General features: G+C 64.0%; 1 protein-coding gene across 3 annotated transcripts; it reads left to right on the top strand.

Moving 5' to 3' along the window:
- Positions 1-1,667: 1,667 nt before the first annotated feature.
- Positions 1,668-16,635, top strand: LOC112928481 (annexin A8). Of its 3 annotated transcripts, none has more exons than XM_072756461.1 (12): positions 1,668-1,793; positions 5,308-5,398; positions 6,120-6,214; positions 7,578-7,691; positions 8,405-8,495; positions 9,042-9,121; positions 9,497-9,556; positions 10,510-10,603; positions 10,808-10,903; positions 12,486-12,544; positions 13,529-13,651; positions 15,921-16,635. In XM_072756461.1, the coding sequence occupies exons 1-12, from the start codon at positions 1,773-1,775 to the stop codon at positions 15,951-15,953; spliced, it is 957 nt and encodes a 318-aa protein (XP_072612562.1). In that variant the 5' UTR covers positions 1,668-1,772; the 3' UTR covers positions 15,954-16,635. The 3 variants fall into 3 exon arrangements, with proteins under 3 accessions (XP_072612562.1, XP_025866011.2, XP_072612563.1); XM_026010226.2 differs by having other exon boundaries at positions 15,917-16,635; XM_072756462.1 differs by lacking the exon at positions 10,808-10,903 and having other exon boundaries at positions 15,917-16,635.
- The last annotated feature ends 717 nt before the right edge of the window (positions 16,636-17,352 follow it).

Here is a 17,352-nt window from a genome sequence, read left to right as displayed (position 1 = left end):
TGTCCCCAGGGCTGAGGAAAGGCCCTCAGGAGGGGGAAGTAGTCATAGGGGCACAGCGGGCACAAGTGGGCACAAGTGGGCAGGTGACAGGCTCCAGAGTGGACCTGGGGACGACACAGGATGTCAGATCCCCGGGTACATGGGGCCCAATGGATGACCCAGGGACCCTGCAGGAGCAGGTGGGGGCCCCAGGGTGTCCTCTCTGGGGTGGGAGGTGCCCAAGTGACTTCCGAGGGCAGCCATGGTTCAGGGCCTCTGATGAGGAGTGGGGGGCACAGAGAGCCCAAGAAGGAGTTCTGGGAGCCACTTGGGGGCACTAACAAGCCTCGAAGGGATGGCAAGGGTGCTGGGGGTCCCAGAAAGGCAGCCAGAGGTAGGCTTGGGACGGAAGGTGAGGTCCTGGCTGCGGGAGCTCAGGACGGCCGGGAAGACAGCGCAAGCGCTGTTGGGGCCTGGTCCTGTCGGGGGCCCCCTGGGTCACTGTGCACAGAGCACCCCTCCCTCGGTTGCCCTCGGAGGGCCAGGTGGGTCTGCACCGATCCCTATGGCCAGTACTGGTCCCCACGTCCGGCCTGGCTCTCCGGGCTCCGCTCTGGGCCGAGCATGCAGGTCCTCCCCCGGGGGGCCTGCTTCTCCCAGGACCTGATCCTCCTGGGACCTGCTTCTCCCTGGGGACCTGCTTCTCCCCGGGGCCTGCTCCTCCCCAGGACCTGCTCCCTACACACGCACGCTCGCCGCAGCGCAGGCACGTGCACCCGGGCTGGACAGCTAAAGCCCTGTCCAGCCCCACTTGCAGGGGCACCTCATCCTACCCGCGGACGATGGGGATTCTGGGCCCCCAGAGCCAGGGGCAGCCGCCTCCGCAGGCCCGACCGTCCCTGCCGGTGGCATCGTGCAGCACTGTGCATAGCCACCCTCTGGGTGCCCCCGACCCCCCAGCGCGTGTACCCCCGCCCTCACATCAGAGGAGCAGCCTGGAGACCGAGCGGAGAGTGGGGTGGAGACTGAGGGTCGGTAGGCCAGGGGCTTGTGCCTCAAGGGACGTGAGTTGCTCTGAAAAGTTCCCTGGCCCTTCCCTCAGGGCAGCAGGGCTCCCAGAGGCCCCGGGGGAGGCTCCGCAGTGTGGGGGCCCAGGGCCGCCCGGCTGAGAGCGGGTAGAAAGAGTGGCCATGGAACATTCTGGTCAGGGGACCCAGGGAGGGCCAGCTCCAGACAGGGAACAATCATCCCCTTCCCTGGGAGCTGGGCCTCCCCTGGGCGGCAGGGTCCCCCCGGGGCAGTGGGGTTGCAGGAACTGGGGTCAGGAATTGGGGCACAGAGCGTGTGACTGCACCTGCCCCCAGGGCTTGAGGCCGACAAGGAACGGGGGCGGGGGGGGGGGGGGGGGGGGGTTCGGGCGGCTGGGCCGGGCGGGGGGCTCCCCTGCTGCTGGCGGGCCTGCTGTCCTTCTTCCCTAGGGAGGCCCCAGCAGAGACGGACACGCGGCCAGCGAGCTCTGTGGGCCTTGTGGGTCCCAAGGCTGGGACTGGTCCACAGAACAGCCCAGCCACGCCCTGGCAGAGGCGGCACATTCCAGGCCCGGGAGGTGCTGGGAGGTGCGGGGCGGTGGGGGGGGGGGGGCGGGGCGGGGCAGGGCTGGGTGGGGCCGCGGCTGCTCGCCTGCCACCCCCCCCAAAGGACAGCCTGGGCCAGTCCTGCGGACTCTGGAGAGAGGGAAGGCCGCCCCCAGCTCCGCATCCCTGGGGACAGGCGATCCATTGGGAGGCAGCAGGATGGCCTGGTGGAAAGCCTGGGTGAGTGGGGAGCAAGTGGCCGAGTGTGGGGCTCCTGGGGGGCTGGGGAGGGGTGCGCTCAGTCACCATCGCCCAGCATGGGACACCACACCAGACAGAGGGGACAGAGGGGCGGGCGGATGAAGGGAGCGGGGAGCCTGGGGGCTAGGGGCTGGAGGGGAGGCTGAAGGGGGGGTGAGGGGCAAGGGGATGGGGAGGCTAGGGGGGCCTAGAGAGGGGCTGGGGGGTGGGGGGAGATGGGGAGACTGCGGAGGGCTGGGGGAGCCTGGTGGGGGGCCGTGGGGGCCAGGGGTTGGGGGGTAGGCTGAGGGGGGTCAGGAGGGGGGCTGGGGGCCAAGGGCTGGGCCCAGAGGCAGAGCCAGGCAGGCAGGGGTTGTGTTTGAGGCACTCATGCATGTGGGGGGTCTGTGTGCACACGCGTGTGTCAGAGGAGACCCAGGCAGACTGTTCCCCCGTAGAGGGAACAGTAGTGGAGGCACAGAGGGGGGGAGGGGGAGCCGGAGAGAGGCCCCGAGGAGCAGGCGAACAAGCGTGTCCTAAAGCCTGAGGGGCTTGGGCTTTCCCCTCAGAGCAGCGGGGCCACTGGAGGTCCTTGAGCTGGTGCCAGGACTGAAAGCCCCGCCCCGGGGCATGGGGGCAGCCCACGGCTCCACCGGGAAGGGGACGAGGGCCTGGGGACGAGGGCCTGGGCACGAGGGCCTGGGCGCGAGTTGTCAGCTGGGCCAGTCTGTGCCTCCTTTACAGAGACTGAGTCTGCTCAGGGTCCCCGGGTGGCCTCATGTCGGGAAAAGGCCAAGGTGTGGCTGCTCCCCAACCGACAGTCACAGGCAGAGCTGAGTCACCTTTCCAGGGTTACGCCCCTGTCTGGACACGCCCACGCAGGCCCAGGGCCCAGGCCGACCCCCCACTGCGGGCGCTTGGGGCGCCTGGGGCCCACAGCCCACCACAGATGCTGGGGCTCTGCTTCCGGAGTTGTACCTCTTGTTCCCCGAAGCTCCGGGCTGGGGAGAGGCTGAGGCTTCTCGGGGCAGCGGGTCACAAGGCTCCCTCAGGCAGCGCCAGCTTCGGGTGAGACAAAGGCCCCACGGTGGTGCCAGTGCCGAGGCCCACGTCGGGGAGGGCGTGAGTCACCAGCCCGGTGGCGGTGGCGGGAGGAGGCAGCTGGTGAGTCAGGCCGTGAGCAGGAGCCAGCAGCGCCTCTCAGCAGCCGCCCCCCCCCCCAGCACCCCACGCCCAGCTCCTGGGCAGTCACGCTCACGGACTCCGCTGCCCACCGACATGGCTGCTGTCAGGGCGTGAGCACGGCATCCCTGGCCTGGCAGGAAGGAGCGACTCAGGCAGTGGTCGGGCAGCTCAGGCCACACAAGCAAGGGGACAGCGCGGGGTGCACACAACCGGCAGCGGGAGACCGAATGGGCTCTTCTGGCTGGAATGTGCACGGGGACCCCTTTCCAACGCTGCCGGCTGAGACACGGGCGCTAAGAATCGAGATGGGAAATTTGTTACCAGACGTTCGAGACTCAAAGGAAGAGTTATAGAGTTTCTCCTCTGTTAGTCAAAAGGAATATCCCTATAGACCCCCCCCCCCAGATGGGGCGTGCTTTCAGGATCTCATCAGGGCTTGAGGGATGCGTGGATGGTGGGTGGGTGGGTGGGGGTGGACGGATGGATGGTGGGTGGGTGATGGATGGATAGAAGGATGGACATGGTGATTAAATGAATGAATAAACGGATGGGTGGGTGGGTGTGGCCATTGAGTGGGTGCAGAATGGATGACTGGGTGAACGGATGAGTGGACTGGGGGGTGGGTAGCTGGGAAAGTAGGTGAGTGGGTGGGGGGCAAATGGAGCAATGAATAGGGGAGAGGGAGTAGGGAAACAAGCCAGGACTGAGCTCCTTCCCACGGGGTATCTCTGAGGCTCCTTTGACGCCCATCTCCGTCTCCGCACTCCTCCACCATCTCTCTCTCCACGACACTCACTTGAGGAGGATCGTTCACTTTCACCTTCGAGGTTCTAGGGGTCGGGGGCTAAAGTGCCCTGCGGCCGGCCCGGGTCAGGGGTCCGGATCCGGGCAGGGCCCAGGCGCTTCGGTTAGCTTGTTTCCCAGCTTCCAGGGCGTCCTCCAGTTTCTTCTAATCCTGACGCTCTGTCCCCCGTGAGCCTGCGGACTTGCACTGGCACCGGGACGCCCAGCTGGGGCGCTGGCTCCCTGCTTCTTGCTAGCACCCGCTTCCCGGGAGGAGGCAGCCTTACCTCCAACTTGCCCCTCTTCCCGGCCTGTCTGCTCTCTCTCGAAGCAGCGTGCTCAGCTACAGAAGCCTGTCCTGTCTCACCCCATGCGCTGCGGTCTGGGGGGGCCGTCCTTCCCCAGAGGAGCCTGGGGGTGGGGATGGGCAGTGCTTGCCCCCACATGGCACCAACTGGGAGAGGCCACCGATCCGGAGCCCACACCCCAGGGTGGGAGCAGTGGCAGGGGCAGGGGCACGGGGTTGTGGTTCCGGCCGGTGCAAGCCTAGAGACGGAGGAGCCCCCGCAGAGGGGACACAGCAGCCCCCGGAGCCCAGAGGGGAGCAGCACCCTGCAGCAGGCCAGGCAGGCTATGGGCTCTCAGGGGACCCTCACTCAGAGGGGCTCCCCTACCAGGCCTGAGTCACCCCAAGAGTGCGTGTGGCCTGCCTAACCCCGCGGAAGCCGCCTCCCTGGATGTTCACCATCCATGCTCCTTGGTACCCCTGCACCCCCCCCCAGGGCCCCACCCTTCTCCTCCTGAGCTCCCACTTACCCCCCCCCCCGAACCTCCCCCAGCCGCAGGGATCCTAGCAGGACAGATCCAGGAACAGCTCTGGTAAGAGGCTTGATGCAGAAAGCTGTAGGGCCCCCCTGAGGACAGCTAGGTGGCTGGGAGTGCAGTGGTGCTGATTGCTGGGCCTGTCACCCCAATAAACCACTACGGCCCTTCCTTGGGCCCCCCAGGGACTCCCCCTGGCTCTTCCCTCCCCCTGATCCCCCCAGGGCCTCCTCCTGGCTCTTCCCTCCTCCTGACACCAAAGGCCTCAGGAGAGGAGTGGGGGCAGTGCCTCAGGGGCCACAGTGCCAGCCGCCTTGAAGCGTCAGCACACCCCGACCCCCCAGGGCTGGCTGGGGTGAGGGGCTGACAGCTGAGATTCCATCCGTCAGGATGGCTGTGGGCGCGGAGCAGCTCGGCTCTGCCTCACCTTCCTCACGACGCCCCTGCAGCCACCCTGACGGGACAGGCCTGCCTTGGGCGAGGCATCTGATGGACACACGGGGCCCCCACCCCAAGCCCCGGCTTCTGCAGCCCTGAAGGAGCCGGAGCACAAGCGGGTGCCAAGCAGATCTTCGTCCGGGGTGCAGGGTCAGAGAGGGCCACCAGGCAGGGGAGGGGGCGGGCCTTGTGCCCCCCAGCAGGTGCAGGGCAGGTGCAAGGTGGGCTGGTGGTCTGCTCTGCCAGCCGCGTGCCCCCCTCCAAACGAGCCCGGGTTCTTTTGCAGATGGAACAGGAGGGTGTTACAGTGAAGGGCAGCCCCCACTTCAACCCGGAGCCCGACGCGGAGGCCCTGTACACAGCCATGAAGGGCATTGGTGGGTGGCGTCCTCACAGGCCCTCTGGGGGGTCGAATAGGGGCCGCCCTGGAAGCCTGCAGGCACCCCCAGCCTGCCCCGCGCTGGAGCCGAGGGAGGGAGTCTGGGCCTGCCCAGTCGGGGGAAGGGGCACCGGCTGTCTGTGGGCACGTGCGTCCTGCATGGGCCTGAGCCTGCTGGCCCCCAGACTGGCCTCGCAGCTCCCGTGCCCCGTGGGCTGGGGGGGGGGTGGGCAGTTCTGTGGGCTGAACTGGGCCCTGGGGCCTCCTTCGGGGCCAGCGGGCTCGTGCCTGCAGAGGCCAGGGCTGCGTCCTTCCTAGAGGAACCCCCTGCGGCCTCCACTTCTGGGAGGGCTCAGCTCTCACCTCCACTTTGGGAGAAAGCAGGTGCTCCGGGAATGGGCAGCTTGAACCTTCTGCTGGTCCCTGGGTCCCACTTGCTCCCGCAGCAGAGGAGCTTGCAGGGAGGGGGTCTCTCCCCGGGGGATGTCCCAGGCAGCCCGGAAGGAAGGCCGCAGGGTCCTCGGATTCCACCCCTGCCCCCCCAGCCCCCAACATGCGGCCAGGAGGGGAGGGGAAGGGAGGGGAGGGGAGGGGAGGTTGGAGGAGCCTGTGCCTGCGTGTCTTCTCCACCCCACGAGAGCGGAGAGCCATCAGGTTCTGGAGCTGGGAGTGTGTGGGGCTGCCCTCCCCTGCGCAGCTCATGCCTCGCACCCCCGCAGGGACCAACGAGCAGGCCATCATCGATGTGCTCACCAGGAGGAGCAACATGCAGAGGCAGCAAATCGCCAGGTCCTTCAAGGCCCAGTTTGGCAAGGTAGGGGAGAGGGGGCGGGGGAGGAGCAGAGGCACGGCTGCAGCGGGGAGCCTCGCCTAGAGCAAGGCCTCTGGGGGGCACCCGCTGCTACACACACTAGTTGTTTATCTGAGGTCAGTAATTCACCAGCCGCCTGTGCTCTATCTGCTTAAGGTACTTGTGGGTCCCCCACCCCCTCCCCGCTCCCCCAGCTCCCTCCTCCCTGCTCTGCCCCCCCTTCCCTCTCAGCCCCCCTCCCCCCTCCTCCAGCTCCTGCACCCCTTTGGCCCCCTCCCCCTTCTCCCCTCCTCCCTTCCATCCTGGCTGCCCTAGCTCTCCACACCCAAGGCTCCCCACACCCGGGGCTCCCTGCTCCCTACCCCCTCTTCCGCTCCACCCTCACCCGGTCTCTCACCAGCCTCTATAGCCCCATCCTTGAGCTACGTCGCCCCCTCTCTGTGCTTTGCTCACTCTGCTCCCAGAGCCTGGAAGGCCTTCTCTTTCCCATGGTTCCCAGTTCCGGGGCAGAGGTGCGGCCAGGCTCCCCTCTGTCCTGCGGCTGGACCCCCTCTGTACCCCCTTTGTGTCCGCTTGCTCGGCCTTGAGGCAGCTCCAGAGGCAGGGAGCACAGCCACTGGACCCCTTTTCTCTCTCCCCTCCCTCCACCCCCAGGATAGAGCCAGGCTTCGAGGGTCCTACCTAAGCACAGGTGCAGGGGCACCCAGAGGTCCTTGGTTTGGGGATTTAATGCCAGAAGGTGACCAACGAAGCCCAATCTTTCCAGGAGGCACCACATGCACTATTTTTTTTTAGTAATTTCTTTCTCTTAACCTACCCAACTGTGCATTATTCTCTTTATTCGGCGTTAGGGAAAACCGATGTTCTAAGGTAAGCGCCACAATCCCAGACCTGTGAGCAGCAAGGTGGGGATTTAAATCCAAATCTGATGAGGCCCTTGGTCCCCGGCTCCACTGTACAGATCAGCAGGGCATGGCCTCGGGCTTCTTGGTGAGACACTGCCCCTGGAAGGAGGCCCAGGTGACACGGGCCCGCCTTTGTTCCTGCACATGCTGGGTGCCTGTGGCCACCTTGGGACTTGACAGCGAGCAACCACAAAGATGCACGTGGGGCTATAATGTGCCCAGCGCTGCCCCGAGAGCTCAGGGGGCCCGTGTCTCCTCCAGCCCCCCTAGCAGTGTATAGGGCAGGAGTGGCACCATCCCCGCGTGGCAGGTGAGGGTCCTGGTGCTCAGAGACCCTGAGTTCCTGGCCCGAGAAATGACAGCCGTGGCCCGCGGGGGAGCCCACAGAGTCCACCAGAGCCCCTGGGACCCACCACCACTCGGGTGCACCTGCACCTTACCTTTCCTTCTTCCTGCGTTAGGACCTCACCGAGACCTTGCAGTCGGAGCTGAGCGGCAAGTTCGAGAGGCTCATGGTGGCGCTCATGTACCCGCCATACAGATACGAGGCCAAGGAGCTGCATGAGGCCATGAAGGTAACTGAGGGGGGGAGGGGCGCAGAAGCCCTGTGGCCCTGTGGAGTCGCTGCTGGGGATGCCTTCCCTACAGGGGCCTGGCCGTGGGACCCCCGAGCCCCCTTGAGCCACCTTTTGGGATGGCCAAGCCCTGTGAGCCCGCAGCCTGCTGCCCAGACTGCCACTGGACCCAGACTGGCGGGTGTCTGCCATCCCATGGCCACCAGGGAGCCAGGTTAGCACTTCTCAGGACAGCGCTGGAGCAGGGGCGCGGGACATGGGACGTCTGTGTGTGGGGGGGGGTCCTCAGATTGCCTATGACCCCCACCGCTCCTTTAGCACCCGCAGATAACGAGGGAGGCAGGGCCGGGGCCTGTCATCGTCTCCACTGAGAGGACACTTGCTGGGTGCACTGGGCACCGTCACACCTGTTACCTCCCATCGTCCTGTGGGGGGGGCCTGCTCTTCATCCCAGGACAATGAGGATGCTTGGGTTCAGCAGGGGGGCATGACCCGGTGACCTGCAGGAGACCACCAGCACGGGGCAGGGCCGAGACACAGCTCCCGTCGCCCGCCCTTAGGATCCGCCCCTGGAGACACGCGTGCAGCTTCCGCAGAGGCCCCACGGGAGGGCCAGGGGCGCAGTGCCCACCGACCCTCCTCCCGAGGCCCTTCCTCGGACGCAGTGGGCGAGCGCAGGCGGAGCTCTCCCGCACACCAGGGTTTATCCACAGGGCTTGGGCACCAAAGAGGGGGTCATCATTGAAATCCTGGCTTCTCGGACCAAGAATCACCTGCGGGAGATAATGAAGGCGTACGAGGCAGGTACGGGAGGGCTGGGCCTCGGCTGGGAGCGGCCTGGTAGGCGGCGAGGGGCGAGCCGTGCTCTGGGCCTCCCCGGGAAGGCTCTTCTGCACATGGCCGCTGCGAACCTGCTGGGTGTCCCGTCCTGTCCTGTGCCGGATGCTCTCGAAGCTCCTTAGGCCCACAGGCGCGGCTGGCCCCGGGAGCCGAGCAGGGAGGCCCTGCTGCAAGGGGCGAAGGGGGCCCACAGGCCTGCGATCGTGGCGCCCCCGGGACGCGAGGCAGGCAGAAGCCAGCCTGTCCCCCCCAAGTGGAGCAGAGCCTGCAGGCAGCCCCCAAGGAGGTGCCCGGGTGGACCTATCCCTGTACTCTGAGCTCAGCCATGTGTGGTGCGGCATCCTCGTTCTGAGTGACCACCAGGTGCTGGAGCCACCGCCGTCGGGCTTGGCGCAGGGTGTCCCCGCCCCGGGACTCGTCCTTACCAGGAGGCCTCCGTGGAGAGAAGCACGGGAGACGGGGCCGGGGGAGGACCGAGCATCTGTGCCTCAGGCTCCCATCTCCCCTCAGACTACAGGTCCAGCCTGGAAGAAGACATCCAGGCCGACACCAGTGGCTACCTGGAGAGGATCCTGGTGTGCCTGCTGCAGGTAGCATTGCTCGGCTTCCTGGGAGCCCCCGCCTGGCCCACCCCAGCAGCTGGGCTCGGGAGGGGGGAGTCAGAGCCTGGCTTCTCGGACACGTCAGTGTGACTGGGGCCTCGCACCCCTGCCCGGCACGGCCTTGCGGGATGGCCCAGGACGGGGAGGAGGCACTGGTGGCAGCAGGCCCCTACTGCCCGCCCCAGGCGGTGCATGTGGTTTCCCGCGCTCCTGCGTCCCCAGCTCCCAGAGGCTCACTAGTGTCACCTCTGGGTGAGGAATCGGCCTGGAGAAGGGTACCTGGCCTGCGAAGTCCCTGCGGCCCAAGGGCGCTGCAGCCCCCTGCGCCCTCCTGCCGGTCGCAGCCGCTGCTTCTGTTTCTAGGGCAGCAGGGATGATGTGAGTGGTTTCGTGGACCCGGGACAGGCTGTCCAAGATGCACAGGTGAGGCCAGTCACCACGCCCGCAGCTTCCGCCCTGTGGGCCTCCTGCCGCACCCCTGCATCCTGACCCCGGGGGCTGATGCTCACGGCTTCCATGCGACACTAGGCCAGGCTGGGACCCGCTCAGCTCTCTGGACACCTGTGCCCGCGGCGTTCCAGAAGGAAGGGGCGGCTGTTGGGGACACCTAGAAATGGGGAGGAGGGCAACTGGGGGGGGTCCACTGAAGCTCAGGAACAGCCATGGACGGGGATGTGGGGCCTCTGAGGACCAGAGGGGAGCGTTCTGGTCAGTGCCTAGAGATGCTCAGGGGCAGGGCGGTACCAGAGCAGCGGGGAAGGGCCCAGGGAGGCGGGGCCTCAGCAGAGGCGGGGCCTCGGGTGGGGCGGGGCCCCAGGCGAGGAGGGGCCTCAGCGGAGACAGGGTGGGGCCCAGGGAGGCGGAGCCCCAGGAGGGGCGGGGCCTCAGGCGGGGCGGGGCCTCAGCGGAGGCAGGGCGGGGCCCAAGGAGGCGGGGCCTCAGCAGAGGCGGGGCCTCGGGTGGGGCGGGGCCCCAGGCGAGGAGGGGCCTCAGCGGAGACAGGGTGGGGCCCAGGGAGGCGGAGCCCCAGGAGGGGCGGGGCCTCAGGCGGGGCGGGGCCTCAGCGGAGGCAGGGCGGGGCCCAGGGAGGCGGGGCCTCAGCAGAGGCGGGGCCTCGGGCGGTGGGGCGGTACCCAGGGGCGGGGCCTCAGGGTGGGCGGGGCCTCGGGAGGCGGGTCCCAGGGAGGCGGGGCCCCAGGCAGGGCAGGACCCCAAGGGAGGGGCCCAGCAGCTTCTGGGCAGACTTCCAGAAGGGATTCTAATTTCTTGGGGACAGCAAGCCAGGAGGGCAAGCCAGGAGGGCCGGGTGGGTGGATGGGCGCTGACCCCCGCTCCCTGCCCTCTTTCGTGGCCCCTTGCGGTGGCCGCAATGCCAGGATCTGTACGCAGCGGGCGAGAAGATTCACGGGACTGACGAGATGAAATTCATCACCATCCTGTGCACCCGCAGCGCCACCCACCTGCTGAGAGGTACTGGGGAGGGGGGAGGCCCGTCAGGCTCCAGCAGGGCTGGCCGCAGGGCCCGGGAAGCGGGGGACACCGCCAGGGAGCCTGGACCCTGTCCCTGAGAACCGGGCGGAGGTCGCGGGTGGCACGGGGATGTGCAGTCTCCGTCTGCGGTGCTGGGTGGCACGGAGATCTGCAGGTCCCCTAAGAGGAGGCGTCTCCCCACAGTGTTTGAGGAATACGAGAGCATAGCAGGCAAGAGCATTGAGGACAGCATCAAGAGTGAGACCCATGGCTCCCTGGAGGAGGCCATGCTCACAGTGGGTAAGAGACGGCTCGGTGCTCAGACACCTGGTGTCCACAGCCATGGGGCTCCGCGCTGGCCCAGGGCACAGTAGCAAGGGGGTCCCCATGTCCACCTTCAAGGGGCCGGTGCCTCCAGGCCACATGCATGAGCCCCTGGGCCCAGGACACGGGAACTGCTCCACCCTGCTGTCTCCAGGGTGCCATGTCCTGCCCCCATAACCCCTGTGCGGTGTGTGTGCCAGCGTGAGTGTGAGCATTGGTGTGTATGTGAGGGCATGTGCACACTGGCAGGATCGTGCCTGGCCCCAGGCCTGCACACACCCTCAGCAACCACACAGGGAACGTCTTGGTTGTGATGTTAAGCCCTAAACAAAGACATCCATCCAGACCTTAGCAGGGGCCCTAGTCTCTGCCTTGGTTGCCCTTTGAAGGGATGATGATGTCTAGTTGCAGTCCAGACTCCACGCCTGATGATCTGACACTGGGGCCGCTGGGCACCTTCCCTCAAGCCTGACGTCAAGTGTACTTAGACCAAGATGCAGAGCTGAGGTCACAGGGTGCAGAGCTGTGGTCACAGGGAGAGGTGTCCATGCACAGCCGAGGCCCAGGGGCAGAGGGGCTTTTCCTCTGCTCCCTCCCATCATGGAGCCACGGCTAGGGCACCAGGGCGAGGGCACACACCCCCACGCCAGGCTGGCCCCACTCAGGGTCAGTCAGGGGAGCTCCACACATGTGTGGGTGCACTGCGACCTCAACAGTTCCTGGCGGCTTTGACTGCTGCGATGAAAACCTGTCCGGGCTGGGGCGTCTCAGTGCGGACCCTGCCCCAGCGCGAGTCAGCCCCTGTGTGGGATCTGGACGACCTCCTGGATAAACCTTCAGGCAGGGAAGAGCAAAGGGGCGCGGTGGCCCCACACGGGGCGTTGCTCCTCAGTTGTCCTTGAGGACGCCCACCGCTCAGTTCCAGGCCAGGGCAGAGCAAGGCAGGCAGGTCAGGGAGTGGGTCACAGCCCTCAGCGGAGAGCTGAACAACGGCAAGGCCCACGCCCTCTCCGCTGCCCTGAGTAAAGCGCCAAGCTCCCAGACCCAGGTGCCGAGTCTGAAGCAGCACCCACGAAAGCAAACACGGGCTGGCTCCCTGGGCCAGACGTGCCGGTGCCCCGGTGCTCCAGGGCTGGGCTCTGCCGCCACGTGGAAATTCAGACGGAGGAGCCTTACTGACACGTGACGTGCAGAGGGCACCTGAGGCCTGTGGGCACCAGTCCTGGCTCCTCTGTGGAGCTGAGGGCCGGATTCTGGGCAAAGCTGGCTCTGTAGCGTTGGGGCCCAGGGGCTGCCCTGGACAGAGCCGGGCCAGGTGGGCCAGCCCTACAGACCCCGTGCGTTCGTGGCTCACCCTTGGCCTGTGCGCAGGGCCCCTGGCTTCCTGGCCTGCCCTCCCTACACAGGGCAGAGCCTCTCGAAGCCAGGCAGTGCATACACAACTAGGCCAGGAACCGCATGATGCTCCCCCCCAAGATCTGAGGCAAGGCGTAAATCAGTAAACACGTACACGTGCCACCACAACCCGTAGCACTGACAGAGCTTTCCTGTTTGCCAGTGAAGTGCACGCGGAACCTCCACAGCTACTTCGCCGAGCGGCTCTACTATGCCCTGAAGGTAACGGTTCTGTCCTCTGTGCCCCCCGTTCTCCTCCCCTCTCGGTTCCGACATCAAAGCTGGGGCGGTCAGAGCCACCACTGTGACACGCGTGTCTCCTCTCACTCCAGCCCCTTGCTGGGCCGAACGCTCTATCGGCAGAGGGTAAACTGAGTCCAGGGAAGGGAAGCCACGGGTGAATTTGAGCAGGTGTTTTCACAGGTGTGCAGTGCACTGACCTCTCCTAACAACCCTGTGAAGCCTGTGTCATGACCGCCATCCCACGGATGGCGCAGCTAAGGCTTGTGATCCAGGTCACGCAGCTGGCACCTGGTGGAGCCTCGGTTTGAACCCAGGCCAGTCCTGCTTCCTTTTCATGCCACCATGTGATGCCCTTGGGTGAGCCCAGGTCGACACGGCCAGGACATCAGGGCGCCCTTTGCACGGACGTGCAGAGGGAGGCTGCCACACGCGGCCCTCCTCCTCCGTGCACGCCGGGAGCGCCGGCCCGGGCTCACCTGTGGCCCAAGAGGCAGCGCTGGGCATCCCAGCCCGTTGGGCCCACGGCTGGGCCGTGGGAGCAGGTGACGATGAAGGCGGGAAGGTGTTGCTGGGGAACTGGCCGCTTAAGCTGAATTTCACGATGTTGCTGCTCTAGGGAGAAGTCTTCCTCCTGGAGCAGGGAGCATCCTGCGTCTCAAATCCCATGTGCAAGCACTACACACACACACACACACACACACACACACACACACACATACACACACACACTGCCCTTGGGGCCTTTGGCTCCCAGTACGGGCAGACATGTGGGCCGGAGGGAGAAGAAATGAAGGGAATCCCCGAGTCACGGAAGCAGCCTTCTCAGCGCTTCCCCCGAAGTAGAGGCCCGTTCCCGTATCCCCGGCCCCGAGGAAGGGCCTGCCCCAGAGCACAGACCTATATGTTGGCAGGGACTGGACTGGAGAGGCCAGCAGTGACTGTTGACCGCTGCCTCTTATCCAGGGAGCAGGGACGCGCGATGGGACCCTGATAAGAAACATCGTTTCGAGGAGTGAGATTGACTTAAATCTCATCAAGTGTCAGTTCACGAAGATGTACGGCAAGACCCTCGGCAGCATGATTGAGGTGAGCCGCGAGGTCCCGATTCTACCTCCGGGGTGACCCAGGGGCTGGGCCACAGCCCACATCACCTGTGTCCATCCCTTCCCAGTAGGGGTCTCATTCTGCATTTGTTGTCATGCAGTGTGTGGGGACAGGCAAGGGGGTCGGTACGGTGGAGGGGGGGGGGGACGAGGGGCCAGGGCAGGCACAAGGCCAGACCACGGAGGCCTGGGCGCTTCACGCCTATGGTTGGCTTTGCCCTGGACTCCCGGGCGCCCCTTTGAAAAGAACACCCCGAGCCCTAGCAAAGGAAACCACATCTGGACGCCAGCGACAGGGAGTCGTTTGGGAGGAATCAGGCAGGCGCCCTCGCATCCAGGCTTCGGTAGTCGGAGCAGCACAATTTTAAGGAGATGAGTCAGATGAAATAGCTTTTCTAGTCATTAATGCAAATGAGGCCTTGACTATTTCATTAAGGGAAGCCACACCTGGAGGTAGGTCCCAAGTCTTCCCTGGCTGCTAAGTCAGATCCCTAAGCTATTCTAGAAATGTCTGTTGTCAACCATATTTCCAAGAAACACACAGCTCACACTATGTTTAAAGAAAAAAAGGCATTTCTACTTTTTTTTTTTTAAGTATTTCTACTTTAATATGGTTCAGAATGGAGCCGCGGTAGGTGGGGGTGAAGGCTGGTGGAATTATTCTTTGTTTCGTTTTTGGCTTCCCAGCCAGTCTTGCCAAAAGACAGGAGGGCTCCCCGCAAACCAGCCCAGGCTACTGATGGCTCCCCAACACCCAGGCCCACCGAGGGTTAGGAATCTTTTTCAACCATACATAGCTTCTGGGGCCTCAGGGAGCTTCCTCTACCTTCTCAGCATCAGTTAGGAGGAGCCGCAGTCAGACGTCAGAGGAACAGCCACACTGAGCAAAAATGGTGACTTTGACCCATCCAGGGTGTAGACTTCATGAAAGGGAGAGACTTAGGAGGCTAATTGGTGCATGAGCAATAATCAATCACAGAAACCCCTGTCTACACATACAAGAAGCCCCCCTCCTTCAGGCCTTGCCTGCATTTAGTTGGAATTGTGGCAAAGGTGGCCAAGTGCTTTCTTTGCGTACAGACCACTCTCTGTAGATGTCATCAGAGAAAAAAAAAAACGATTTCCAACAGCGATACCTGCATTAAAAACTCCTGCATAGAAATTAATAGGAAAATTGATTAAAAACCTTACTTATAACGTTACAGGCATGCATTTTAAAAGATAGACAAATTGGTTTTCAAAAAAAATACAAAAACAAAACTAATGTATTACAGAAATTGTTCTGTCAATAGAAAAAAAAAAGGGAAGGAAAGGAAAGAAGGAAAGAATTTGAAATGTGGTTAAAAATCTACCAGGAAACTTCAGGCCCAAAGGATTGTACCAGCAAATTTGAGTGAAAGTTAAGGATCCGTTGATTCCCATGAGTGGGAAGTGCCCCGGCACGTAGGACATAGGATGTGGAGCTGGCCCAGGCCCTCCTGACCGAGCGCCCCCGGCAGCTGCGGTGCCCCCCGCTGCCCTCCTCCTCGCACACGGTGAGCTCCCCCCGTGCTGCGCAGACCCCGGCCCCGTACTCTCAGGGCCTGCCTCGCAGCTCGGGCACCGGGTGGCCCGGAGACGTGGGGTCCCGCCGTGGGCCGTGCGGGGTCAGGCGCACCCGGATACAGGTGCCATGTGGCCCCCACGTGAGCTGCGCAGGCGAGCCCGCGCCTCCCTGCCTGCACCTCAGCACGTCTCAGGAGGCTCCCAGCCGCAGCAGCACCGGCATTTGATAGATGAGGCGGAGTCTGGGGTGGTGACAGGAGACTTGTCCCAGCTTCAGGGGCAGTGAGCGACAGCTGTGGTCTGGGTGTGCGTGCACCCGGACCCAGGCCCCGCACTGGGTGCCTTGCCTCCTGCCTCGGTTCCCTGATCTGTGACAGTCGCTGTTGAGTAAAGGGGCAGCCAGGCAGGTACGGGGCCTGAACGGACCATGGGGAGGCCCGCGCAGCGGGTGGAACCAGGGGCCACCAAGATGCCTTCCCTGCCCCAGAGGAGGATGGTGTCTGTGAGTCATTTCCTACATTGAGCTCCCCTGTCGTTAGGAGGAGAGTCAGAGACACAGGCGAATGTCCTGCAGTGACACAGGGTGGGCCTGCGTCCGGGGAAGGAGGGGGTGCCCGGCCTCGCTCCCCAGGGAGCACAAACGAGTCCTAGCAAGAACCTCAGCTGATAAATACCCCCGTGACCGTCTTGTCCCCGTCCCCAGGAAGACACCAGCGGTGACTACAGGAACGCCCTGCTGAACCTGGTGGGCAGCAGCGCCTGAGGGCTCAGCGCGGAGCCCGGGCTGAGAAGCTGGAGCCCTGGGGCCCTTCGGCCCACCCTTGGCCAGGGATGGGGGTGGGGTCTTGGGGCGCCCAGCTAGCCTTTCACTCCTCTATCTCCCCGCTTCTGAGGCGGCTCCAGGTGTGAGCACGGTGCTGGCCTCCCCCCCACACCCCCCAGCTTGGCCGCTGCAGGGCCACTGGGCCCGGGTTTCGCAGCTGCGCAGCCCCACCCCATCGACTAAATCAGGATCTGCAGAGAAAAGCCCGGAGAATGAGGCATCTCCATGCGCACCTCCGCTGAGAAGTGTCCCGGAAAGGCCGGCCAGAGGCTGCGAGAGCCGCGGCCTTCAGAGCACACACATGTGCACACATGCGCAGCCGACGCACGGGCCCTCGGGCCACTGGGAGGCCACCAACATTCATGCGCCAAAACCTGAGGCTGGAGGCAGAATGTACATTTGCCCTGTGTCTCACCTGCAGAGGAAAGCTGCGAACCCTTGTCCCGCCGAGGGCACATCCCCCACCCAGGCTGCACTGGCCCTGCAGGTGCCCTGCCCCTCCCTCCCCTCCACCAGCCTGCAGCTTCTCTTATTCTGACCCAGTGCCCGACACACAGATGCCTGTGTGGTGCTTTCCAGAATAAAGGTTGTGTATTCGACTCTAAGTGCCTCAGGGATTTTAGCAGTGACCAGGGAAGGACCAAATTGATCAATGTTCATAAAAGAAATCAATGATAAGATTTTGGGGGATGAATCAACCTCGAGTGCATGGGTGGGCATTTCCCAGCAAGGACACGCTGAGCTCAGAGCCTGCGGTCGCCCTAGGATGACTCAAGTAAGGATACTTCCTGCCGCTAAATTAGGATCTCTCAGAGCCAGGGGTCTTGGGCTCCTCTTCCAGCCTCTGGCTCACCTAGCTCTCAAGGGGAGCGGCTTGTGGGGAGCTGGCTGCCCTCAGCTGGTCCAGATGTGGGGTCTCCCGGCCCTAAACTAACCCTAACCCCAACCCCAAACCTAACCGCAAACCTAACCCGAACCCTAAAGCTACCACGAACCCTAACCACTAACCCCTAACCCCTAACCCTAACCCTGAACCTAATTCTAACCCCTAAATCCTATCCCTAACCTTAATTCTAAACCTAGCCCTAACCCTAACCCGAATACCAACCCCAACCCTAACCCAAACCCTAACCCCTAACTCTAACCTCAAAATTAACCCTAAAACGAATCCCTAACCCTAACCCTAACCCTATCCCAAACCTTAATCTTTTTTAAAAATTATTTTATTTATTCATGAGAGACACACACAAAGAGGCAGAAATACAGGCAGAGGGAGAAGCAGGCTCCATGCAGGGAGCCTGATGTGGGACCCAACC

Source organism: Vulpes vulpes, chromosome 4 (genome assembly GCF_048418805.1).
Source record: "Vulpes vulpes isolate BD-2025 chromosome 4, VulVul3, whole genome shotgun sequence".
Classification (NCBI taxonomy): domain Eukaryota; kingdom Metazoa; phylum Chordata; class Mammalia; order Carnivora; family Canidae; genus Vulpes; species Vulpes vulpes.
This window is presented reverse-complemented; position numbering and strand designations above follow the sequence as displayed.